Here is a 12015-nt window from a genome sequence, read left to right on the forward strand (position 1 = left end):
ATTTGCTGACCCTGGCTTGGCATAAGTGACTCCATCTTGGGTTCACAAAGGGAGATGCTATATTCTTTGAATACATTTGTACTTTTCTAAATTGTTTCTCCTGAGTTAGCTTAAATGAGTAATGTCAGTACAAGTAACTAAAATAGTAAAGGGATATTTTCTCTTTATCTTAGAAACTAAAATTAAAGAGGCTTTATTTCTTGTGATTAAGTGGTAAACTTTATAAACTAAAAAAGAAATTATCAAAATAGTTGAAATGGCAAATTTTTTGTTACATATATTTCACCACAATAAAATAAAAATTTGATAATAGTATCCTTTATGCTGATGATTTATTTATTTATTTTTTAATATGAGCTTAAAAAAATGCCCTCTGACTTCAAAGACGGAGAAACAAGTCACAGAGAAAGTATAGCTTTGGCAATTCTTTTTTTTTAATTCTAGATTTCTGAGTAAGTTTGAGCTGTGTGACTCTGGTGTCACCAGTTTCGTGATTAAGCATTTGTACTTCTCAATAAGGCCGTGCCCTTTTAGGAGTCATACCTCTTCTCTAGCATGACTCGCGGAGGTGCGTACGTATCAGCATTACGTGAGTGTGGCTCCAGTACACAGAATTCTGCCATGACTTGTATATATTAGGCCACAGAAACTAGTGAATTAATTAGAAAGCAGCGCAAATACAAATTCTTGAAAATGCTATGTACTTGCTAAGGGACTTTGAGAAAAGAAAATAAAAAAAGAAATTAAAGTCAGTATTGCAAAAAAATCCTGTCATATGAGAATGTTGGACTGGTTTTGATGGTCTAGAAATAAGGTGAACTTCATAGGGCTAGATATTTAAGTTTTAAAAACACTATTGTTGACTTAGGGAAACAAAGGTTAGATAGCACTAGTCAGTTTTTTAAAGCATGCGTATCAACAGTGTTCCATTAAGTCTCAAATTTACTGGAATAGTTTAAAAGTAGATCGGTCACTGACTTAGCATGTTGCTACCCAAAACAAACTGATTTTAGTTAGTTAAAAAAAAAAGTAGTGTCAGGAATCAAGGAGGGGAGAGGTCAGCTGATTTTTCCTAGTTACATTATACCCTGAAGTGGGGTGTTATTTAAGATCACCATACTTAGAGCTAATGACAAAGCTAATTGCAGGGTGATACAATTTAACATCAAATCGTTGGGAAACATCCAAAGAACTCTGGGAGAATTTCATCTAAAACAGGTACCCCAAACCAAACCTACTACCATTGAGTCGATTCTAACTCATAGTGACCCCATGGGGTTTGCAAGCCTGTAAATCTCTGTGGAAGCAGACTGTAACATCTCTTTCCCATGGATCCACTGGTGATTTCAGACTGCTAACCTCTCAGTTAGCAGTCGACCACTTTAACCGCTGTGCCACCAGGGCTCCTTAAATGAGTAGGCAGGTTGTAAAGACAGACACTGTTTTGTTTTAATGAGGGCCTTGTCAGTTGGAAATAACTAAAGTCTTCTCCAACTAATAAGAATACCTCAACAGTCCTAGGAACAGAAGTGCGCTAGGACTAGAACCAAGAGCTAGAGCATCATTAGGAATCAATATAGCTTTTTCTCTCCCCTTTCCAATGCTAAAGGGGCCCTGGTATCACAGTGGTTAAGCTCTCAGCTGCTAACCGAAAGGTCAGTGGTTTGAACCCACCAGCTGCACTCCAGAAGAAAAGACCTGATGATCTGCCCCTGTAAAGATTACAGCTTAGGAAACCCTATGGCACAGTTCTATTCTGTCCTGTAGGGTTGCTGTGAGTCAGAATTGACTCAACTGCACCCAGCAGCAGCAATCCCGTACTACATGGTCTCTCTCTTCTGCTGCTTCTTGTGAGTCTCTTTCATTTATGTTTCTTCTCCTGGTGACCATGCATGTGGCCTGACACTGTCTCCCCAGTCCCAGGCTTGCATCAACCTCCAGCTCAAGTGCTTAACAGAGATTGACAGATGTCTAGGTGCCACTTCCAGAATCTTGGAGAGACTCTGATTGACCCCGCTTCAGTCTGCCTTGTTCCGGTTGTATGTAACCAGGGAGAAGAAAGGTTCAAAACGCAGCTGGAGAAACACAGGAAGAGGGGAGTCACGGATGGGTGGCAATTAGGTGGAACAGACATTCCAAACCATCTAGTGCCAGTAACTAATACCTTAGAAAATTACAATGGCTTTGTGAAAAGAAATTTATTATATTTGTTGGCAGGTGGCAGGGGAGTCTTAAAGAGCAGGCTACTGGGAAGCAGACTTGAGTTCACCATAAGAAAACACTAGAGTGTTACGAAATTGGGACAGGCTATTCTGGGTTATTAAGTTATTCATCCTCTGTGGGCTGGAGTGACCCATATGCTGGAATGTTTCAGAAGAGATTCAAGTGATAGATGGAAGTATGGTGTATTGACCTGTGAGGTTCCTCCTAAGCCGAGGGTAAAATCAGTTTTGTCATAAGATAGTTATTTCCGTTGAAATCAAAAGTATTAGTGTTTTTCTTATAAAATATATATGGTATATCTCAAACTGGGGAAGCCAAATAGGCTGTGATGGCCACCGCGTTCCCATGGAAGTTGGGTTTGTTGTGCTGTGGCAGTCTCATGGGCAAGGTTAAAGGAATTAATTGCCTTAAAATTTCGTTTATGGAGCAAGCTGTATTGGTTTCATGGAATAGCAAAGTACTCCAAAATTTAGTGACGACTGTTTTTTTAACTCTTGTTTCCGTAGCCTGGCGATTTAGGTCTTGTTCAGCTGAGTGGCTTTTCTGGGCTCATTCATGTGTCTCTTGCCAGCTGCTGGGTTGGTTGGTGGCTGGCTCCTCTAGGATAGTTTCATTTGGACCAACTTGTCACTATTTCATGAGGTCTTCTATCTTTTAACAGGTTATGCCAGGATTCACATGCCAGCTGGGCAAAGTTCTAAGAGAAAGAGTGGAAGCACTCAAGGCTTCTTGAGGCATAGACTCAGAACTGACACAGCTTTGCTCCCACCAGATTCTGTTGCTCAAACAAGTCTTGTGACTGCCTAAATTCAGGAGTCTGGAAATCAGCCCTCTCCCTTGATTGGAGAAACTGCAAGGTTTTATTGCAAAGAGGGTGCATGCATACAGGATGAGGGGTAATTGCTGCCTTCTCCACAATCTACCACACAAAGCACATTGTTTGTTTGGTTTAAATATGTTGCAGATCAACAAAAATAGCAGTTTTTACCCGGTGCTTTTATTCATACTTTACGTAAGATCGAGAAACCACAGTTGTCCATATCTTTTAAAGGAGGGGAGGGGGCTGGAGAAGATGAGAGCTAAAGCTTCCTCAGCCATTAGCCAGTCCTGGATGCTGCCGCTGCAAGTGGGCAGTTGTTTAGATTAACTGGGACCGTGAGTCTCAGAGCTGTGCAGTGTAGGTATGGTTCCTGTACTGAATCATTTGTTTTTGGAAGGTGAGGAGATAAAGTTACAGGTTATAAAGGAAAACGTCTTTGTTTCAAAATAAGATGCCCACAAAATAAGATAGAACCATCCAAAAGTGTTTTTTGCTGAATTTGTCCTAAAGAAAGAAAATATCTACTTGGCATTGTAAATATTGATGTTCCTACAAATCATTAATGATGTTGAATGTAAATGCAAGTATTGTATTTTTTATGCTGAAAAAAGAAACAATGTAAAATACAATTATTTGGAATTTTAAGTTTAAACATGTGTTTGGTTTTTAGGAGCTGTGCCAGTGCCGGCCTGGAGAAGGCAATTGCTCCTGTTGTAAAGAGTGTATGCTTTGTCTGGGCACCCTGTGGGATGAGTGCTGTGACTGCGTCGGTAAGTTACAGCCAGTAAATCTTTCTAGTGTTCCTTCGCACAGAACCTTGATTTTCCGAGACTTTAAGGAATATCTAGAACTGTCTTTTATGTGTATAGACAAGTATGTGTATAGGACATAAGAGGCATATAGAACATGATATTATTGCATTTGTTTGTATTGAATAGTATTTATGCATTCATGTATTTTAATTTTTACAGAAAAAAGTCTGGGAGGATATATACCGAAATTAAAACTGCTTGTCTTTGGGAAACAGGAGTGAGGGAGTAAGAGGGAATTTTTACTTTGTATTTTGAAGTTTTTACTTTGTTGAATTTTTTTATTAAAAAAAGGTATTGTGTTCACAAATAAAAAATAAGTACTTAGCATATTAAAAAATAGATTATCTTCCTTAATATAAGCCTTCAGGAGAATATCCTTGGGAAACTAAAAGCTGTTTTTATAGGCTTTCTGAGGAACAGTCTTCAAGATATTTTAAGTAAAAACAACAAGGTACAAAAGTGTGTTTTAGAAGGAAAACGGATGTGTGTAGACTTGCTGGAAGAAACATCCGTCGTCCCCTTCTCGACCAGCTAATCCTGTCTCGTCTTTTAAAACCCCCTCTCGAGTACCCCCTTTCCTCAGAAGCCTCACTGTCTGTTTGAGACAGGACCCTTGTGCCGTGTAGATTGCCAGCTTCTGTCACATGCTGTAATTGTGGTTTTGCGTTTCCTTCCAATAGAGTATCAACTCCTCAAGAACAGGCATGGTATCGTACTGATTCTTTTACATTAATTTCAGTTTTTATCAAAATGAGACATACGCACACTTAGGAAATCAGAGAGTGCCAAGACAATCCGTGTCTCACTTCTTCCCAATTTTTTGATTCTGTGCCAAGAGACAACCACTTTTATTTCTTACTTGTGTTACTTCCATAATTCTAAATAATATCCTTACAAAGAATCCTTGATTCTTCGATTTTATCAGTTGGCTTCCTGTTATGATTGAGGATTTAGTTTTCTTTTCCTCTTATCTTCCCAATAGGGTTTGTGTGTGTGCATGTGTGTGTTCCCCATGTGCTTTATTGTATATATGAATATACGTGCATGCACACACACATGCACACATATACAAATATTAAAAAAAAAAAAAAATTTGGATGCACCTGTAAAACCATAAACCAAACCCATTGCCATCTGATCAATTCTGACTCATATCAACCTATAGACTCAATAGGACAGAGTAGAACTGCCCTGTAGGGTTTCCAAGGAGGAGCTGGTGGATTCAAACTGGCAACATTTTTGATTAGCATCTGAGCCCTTAACCACTGTGCCACCAGGATTCTATGTACACCTATACATACTTACGTATGTGCTTCCACATACGTACCTATACACATATATATATATGTGTACGTACATTTTTTGGTTGCTCTTGCTACTGTTGTTGCCATAGAGGTTACTAAAGGGTCCCTTTTTCTTGTGTAGATCTTGGTGATGTCTTTTGCTGTGGTCAAGCTGTGCACACTTCACCCATATTCAGTGTGGCATTTATCCTCACCAAAAATAACGGTTATCAGCTATCTAGAGAGTTACCCTCCCCCATCCCCAGTAACCACCAGTGAATGTTATCCTCCCTATAAATACCTATTTTTATCTTTTTATAAAAGATTATAAAATATTTGTCCTTTCATTATTGACTTACATCACACAGCATAATATCCTCCAGATGCATCCACATTAAGGTGTTTCGAGTACTCATTATTCTTTATGGCTGCATAGCATTCCATTGCATGTATGTACCACATTTTGTTTATCTGTTGGTGGCACTTAGGTTTTTCCCATCATTTTGTTACTGTGAATACTGCTGCAGTGAACATAGATGTGCATATGTCTGTTCATGGCACTGCTCTTAGATCTCGAGAGTATATATTTAGGAATGGGCTTTCTGGATCATAAGATAGCTCTATTTCTAGTTTTTTTTTGGGAAGCACTATGCTGTTTTCCATACTGGTTGTACCATTGATCCCACGAGCAATGGATAAGGGTTCCAGTCTCCCACTTCCTCTCCAGCATTTGTTTTTTGTGTTTTTATTAGTGCCGGTTTGGCAGGGGTAAGATGATACCTCATTGTAGTTTTGATTTGCATCTCTCTAATAGCTAATGATCACGAACATCTTTTCATTTGTCGGTTGTTGCTTAAATGTCCTCTGGTGAAGTGTCTGCTCATGTCAGTTGCCCATTTTTTAATTGGGTTGTTTATTTTTTTGTTATTGAGTTGTTGAAGTTTTCTGCGTATTTTAGATATTAGACCCTTATCAGATATGTCCTTTCCAGAGATTTTTTCCCAGTCTTTTACTCTTGATGAGCCTAGGTATTTCATTTTTATGAAGTCCCAGTTATCTAATTTGACTTCTGCTGTTCATGTATTTGTGTTTGATAATCTTTTTTTTTTTTTAATTAGGTCCCATAGTTTTGTCCCTGTGTTGTCGTCCAAGAACTTTATATTTAGCTTTAACATTTAGGTCTTTGATCCATTTGAGTTAGTTTTTGTGTATGGTGTGAGGTATGGATCTTGTTTCATTTTTCTTTTTTTTTAAATGGACTTTATTTCTTAGAGCAGTTGTAGTTTTTCAGAAAAATTATGAGAAAGTGCAGAGAGTTCCCAGGTAGCCTCTCTCAAGCCCTGTACACTTGCTACAGTTGATGAACCAATAGTGATATGTTATTATTAACGTGGGTTTTGACAAATACTTAATATCATGTATCTACCATTACACTATCGTGCAGAAGAGGTTCACTGCCCTAAAAATGTTCTGTGCTTCACCTATTTGTCCCTCCTCCTACCAGGACCTCTTTTTATATTAATTTTTATATTAAAATTGAGAAAGAAATTAATCTTTGCTAGCCAGTGCAGTGATTTCAGAGCTCAGCCGCTAACCAAAATGTCGACAGTTCGAATCTCTCAGCTGCTCCTTGGAAACCCCATGGGACAGTTCTGTTCTGTCCTATACGGTCGCCACGAGTCGGAATTGACTGGATGGCAACGAGTTTGTTTTGGTTTGTAGTATATAATATGTGCAGCATTGGTGGTTCATTGGTAGAGTTCTGGCTATGCATACGGGAGATCGGGATTAGTTTTCCAGCCAGTGCACTTCCTGGGCAGCCACCACCTGTCCATCTGTGGTGGATTGCATGTTGTTATGATGTGGAACAGGTTTCAGCCTCAGACTAAGACTAGGAAGAAAAACCTGGCAATTTGCTCCCGAAAATCAGCCAGCGAAAACCCTAAGGCACAGGACAGGGCAGCATTTCGTTCCTTTGTGCATGGCACTGCCATGAGTCAGGGGTCGACTTAGCCTCAGCAGCAGCTAACAACAGCAATGTATAATATGCAGGTCAACACTGTCTCCTCAGTCTGAGGTCAGGAGGTCACGTATTGCCTAATGTAGGTGAGGAGTTCCTGAAGAAGAATGAAGTTGCACAGCTCAGAGGAGTCCAAAGTGGGCCCTTGTTTCTTTGGTTTAGAGTATATGCTCTACAGTGTCAAGCATGACAACAATCTTGACGATGGTGCAGGACTGGGCAGTGTTTCATTCTGTCGTACATAGGTTTACCATGAGTTGGAACTGACTCAACGGCACCTGCAACAACATAATGTCCTGGAGCCCTGATGCGATAGTGGTTAAGAGCTCGGCTGCTAACCAAAAGGTCGAATCTACCAGCTGCTCCTTGGAAACCCTATAGACCAGTTCTACTCTATCCTATAGAGTCATTATGAGTCGAAATCGACTCAAAGGCAGTGAGTTTGGATTTTGTTTTATGAGTTTTATAATATAGGAGCCCTTGTGGCACAACAGTTAAGCGCTTGGCTGCTGACTGAAAGGTTAGTGGTTCAAACCCACCCAGCAGCTCTGCAGGAAAAAGACCTGATGATCTGCTTCCATAAAGATTACAGTCAAGAAAAACCTATGAAAGATTACAGCCACAAAAAACCTGTGGGGAAGTTCTACTCTGTCACATGGGGTCACTGTGAGTCAAAACCGACTCAATGGCAACCAATAACAACAAGACGTCACTGATGTAGTGGATTTATTAAAAATTGCATATTTATGATGCTCTGTGATGAGATAGGAAGTAATCATGATGAATATCTTTGCTACTAGAAAGAAATTTGCTGATTATTTTTTTCATTGTGCTTTAGATCAAGGTTTACAGAGCAAATTAGTTTCTCATTAAACAATTAATACACATACTGCTTTGTGACATTGGCTGCCGATCCCACAATGTGTTAACACTCTCCCTTTCTTGACCTTGGGTTTCCCCTTACCAGCTTTCCTGTCCCCTCCTGCCCTCTCATCCTTATCCCTGGGCTGGTGTGCTTATTTAGTTTTATGGGCTTGTCTAATCTTTGGCTGAAGGGTGAACCTCAGGTATAACTTCAGTACTAAGTTAAAAGGGTGTCTGTGGGCCATGTTTTCGGGGTTTCTCCCATCTCTGTCAGGCCAGTTAGTCTGGTCCTTTTTTTGTGAGTTAGAATTTTGTTCTGTGTTTTTCTCCAGCTCTGTCCGGGACCCTCTATTGTGATCCCTGTCAGAACAGCTGGTATTGGAGCCAGGCACCGTCTAGCTGTGTTGGACTCAGTCTTGTAGAGGCTGTGGTAGTTGTGGTCCGCTAGTCCTTTGGACTAGTCTTTCCCTTGTGTCTTTGGTTTTCTTCATTCTTCCTTGCACCAGATGGGGTGGGATCAGTGGAGTATCTTAGATGGCCACTCATAAGCTTTTAAAACCCCAAACACTACTCATTTAAGTGGGATGTAGAATATTTTGTTTATAAACTGTGTTATGCCAGTTGAGCTACATGTCCCCCAAGACCATGGTCCCTAGCCCTCAGCCCAGTAATCTGGTCCCTCAGGGAGTTTGGATGTGTCTATGAAGCTTCTATGACTTTGCCTTCATCAAGTTGTGCTGACTTCCCCAGTGTTGTGTACTATCTGACCCGTCACTAGAGTTATCACTTATCTATTGTCTATTTAGTGTTTTTCCCTCCCCACTCTCTTAACCATCAAAGATTGTTTCTTTCTGTATGTAAGCCTTTTCATGAGTTTTTATAATAGTGGTCTTATACAGTATTTGTCTTTTTGTGATTGACCTATTTCACTCAGCATACCATGTTGTGAAATGTTTTGCAGATTCATCATTGGTCTTTATTGTTTCATTTTCTGCAAGTGGATATCCAATTTTGCTAGTACCATTTGTTGAAGAGACTGTTTATACCCTCATTGAATGGATTCTAACCACTTGTCAAAAATCATTTATGTAACCCTAGGAGCCCTAATACATGACATAAACAGTATACAAAACGTTACTAACAGTGCACAAAAACCATAACTGAAATTCAGATGACTGAAAGCTCCTAAAAATGAAACACCTATGCTCATCCAAAGACTTCACCAAAAGAGTGAAAAGATTACCTACAGACTGGGAAAAAGTTTTTAGCTATGACATTTCTGATGAGCATCTGATCTCTAAAATCTACATGATACTACAAAAGTCAAACAACAAAAAGACAAATAACTCAATTAAAAAATGGGCAAAGGATGTGAACAGGCAGTTCTCCAGAGAAGACTTTTCAGGTAACTAAAGATACATGAGGAAATGGTCACAATCATTAGCCATTAGAAAAATGCAAATCAAAACTACAGCTCCCCAATAAGGCTGGCAGTAATCCAAAAACCACAATATAATAAATGTTGGAGAGGTTGTGGAGAGATTGGAACACTTACACACTGCTGGTGGGAATGTAAAATGGTACAACCACTTTGGAAATCGATTTGGTATTGACTTAAAAAACTAGAAATAGAACTACCATACGATCCAGCAATCCCACTCCTTGGAATATATCCTAGAGACATAAGAGCCTTTACAAGAACAGATAAATACCCATGTTCATTGCAGCACTGTTTACAATAGCAAAAAATGGAAGCAGCCAAGGTGCCCATCAGTGGATGAATGGATAAATAAATTATGGTATATTCACATAATGGAATACTACGCAACGATTAAGAACAACTATGAATCTGTGAAACATAGCATGGAGAAATCTGGAAGGCATTATGCTGAGTGAAATTAGTCAGTTGCAAAAGGAGAAGTATTGTATGACACCGCTATTATAAGAACTCTAGAAAAAGTTTAAACACAGAAGAAAATATTCTTTGATGTTTGTGAGGGTAGGGGAGGGAGGGAGAGGGGTATTTGCTAATTAGATAGTAGACTAGAACTATTTTAAGTGAAGACAATGCACAATACTGGAGAGGTCAGCACAACTGGACTAAACCAAAAGCAAAGTTTTCTGAATACAACTAAACTCTTTGAAGGCCAGAGTAGCAGGGACAGAGGTTTGGGGACCATGGTTTCAGGGACATCTAGATCAGTTGGCATAACAAAATGTATTAAGAAAACCTTCTGCAATCCACTTTGGTGAGAGGTGCCTGGGGTCCTCTATGCTAGCATGTAAGATGCGTCAATTGGTCTCAACCCACCTGGAGCAAAGGAGAATGAAGAACACCAAAGACATGGTAAAGATGAGCCCACATAAACCAGAGACTCCAACAGCCTGAGACCAGAAGAATTAGATGGTGCCTGGCTACCACCGATCACTGCCCTGACAGGGAACACAACAGAGAATCCCTGATGGAGCAGGTGAACGGTGGGATGTAGATCTCAAATTCTTGTGAAAAAAACAGGCTTAATGGTCTGACTGAGACTAGAGGGACCCCGGACCCTTTGTTAGCCCAGGATTGAAACCATTCCTGACACCAACTCTCCACACAGGGATTGGACTAGACTGTAGGATAGATAGTGATACTGGTGAGGAGTATGCTTCTTGACTCGAGTAGACACATGAGTCATACACAGGTGGGCAACTCCTATCTGGAGGCGAGATAAGGAGGAAGAGGGGGACAGGAGCTGGCTGAATGGACACAGGGAATACAGGGTGGAGAGGAGGTGTATACTGATTCATTAAGGGGAGAGGAGCTAGGAGTATATAGCTTGGTGTATATAATCTTTTGTATGAGAGACTGACTTGATTTGTAAACTTTCACTTAAAACACAGTAAATAAATTAATTAAAAAAAAGAATCAGCTGTCCATAGATGAATGAATTTACTTCTGGGGGTTCTCAGTTCTGTTCCAAAGGTTTATGTGTCTGTCGTTGAACCAGTACCAAGCCATTTTGATTACTGTAGCTGTATAGTATGTTTTGAGATGGGGGAGTGTTAGGCTTCCTACTTCGGTCTTCTTACTCAATATTGCTTTGGCTATTTGGGACCTCTTTCCTTTCCATATAAAGTTTGTGATTAGTTTTTTCCATTCAGTAAAGAATATTGTTGGAATTTGGATCAGGATTGGATTAAGTCTACCAGTCTATGAGCATGGAATGTCCTTCCATTTATGTAGATCTCTCTTTTAGTCTCTTGTCGTAGTGCTTTGTAATTTTCATTGTATTTATGTCTTTTACGTCCCTGGATAGGTTTATTCCTGGTATTTTAAAATACCTAGTATGGTATTTTAAACGGTATGTTATTGTTGGTAGGTGCCATCTAGTCAGTTCCGACTCATAGTGACCCTATGTACAACAGAATGAAACCTGGGGCTCTTCAGGGGAGATGGTGATGGTTTCTCCTGCTTGGAGCTAGTCTGTGGGAAGCCCTGGGCCTCTTCATGGCTGGGGGTCACTCACCATATGCTTTGCCGGCTGGTCTCCTTCAGGGCATTCGTTTTTCCAGCGTCTCTCTTTCTGACAATAGACACCTTGGTCTCTTTTCAGGGGGCCAGCATTGCACTGGCAGGGTTTTTTCCATTCTCTTGACTCTGGTCGATGTTGTGAGGGGAATGGTTTCTTGGTTAAGGCTGCCACCAGCAGGGTAGCGTGTTGTTTTGCTCGGCGGGGTTCCTTCTGCTCTTGTTCCTGGCCCCCATTATTAAAAACTTTAAAGGCTATTTCCACTAATTGAGAGATAGGCATACCTGGTCTTCTGTCCAGTTTCTGGAGTTTTTTACAGATACCTGTAGAGCTTTGTCCTGTGAAGATGATATTAACCATTCGTTGATTCTCAGTAGCTTCAGGATCCATGTCAGTGTGTCTCTGGGAGGCCTGAAAAATTCTTTCAAGAGGGGTTTACTTTAGGTCTCTTAATTACTTTATAAATTTTTGAGAGGTT

General features: G+C 40.1%; 1 protein-coding gene across 3 annotated transcripts in view; it reads left to right on the forward strand.

The window, feature by feature from the left end:
* Positions 1 to 12015, forward strand: part of TWSG1 (twisted gastrulation BMP signaling modulator 1) — a 90450-nt gene that overhangs the window by 21354 nt on the left and 57081 nt on the right. For all 3 annotated transcript variants that reach the window (XM_064294723.1, XM_023543977.2, XM_003406385.4), the window contains one exon: positions 3714 to 3813. In XM_064294723.1, the coding sequence (XP_064150793.1) occupies positions 3714 to 3813 (100 nt within the window). The remainder of the gene's footprint in view (positions 1 to 3713; positions 3814 to 12015) is intronic.

This window comes from Loxodonta africana, chromosome 11 (genome assembly GCF_030014295.1).
Source record: "Loxodonta africana isolate mLoxAfr1 chromosome 11, mLoxAfr1.hap2, whole genome shotgun sequence".
Taxonomy (NCBI): domain Eukaryota; kingdom Metazoa; phylum Chordata; class Mammalia; order Proboscidea; family Elephantidae; genus Loxodonta; species Loxodonta africana.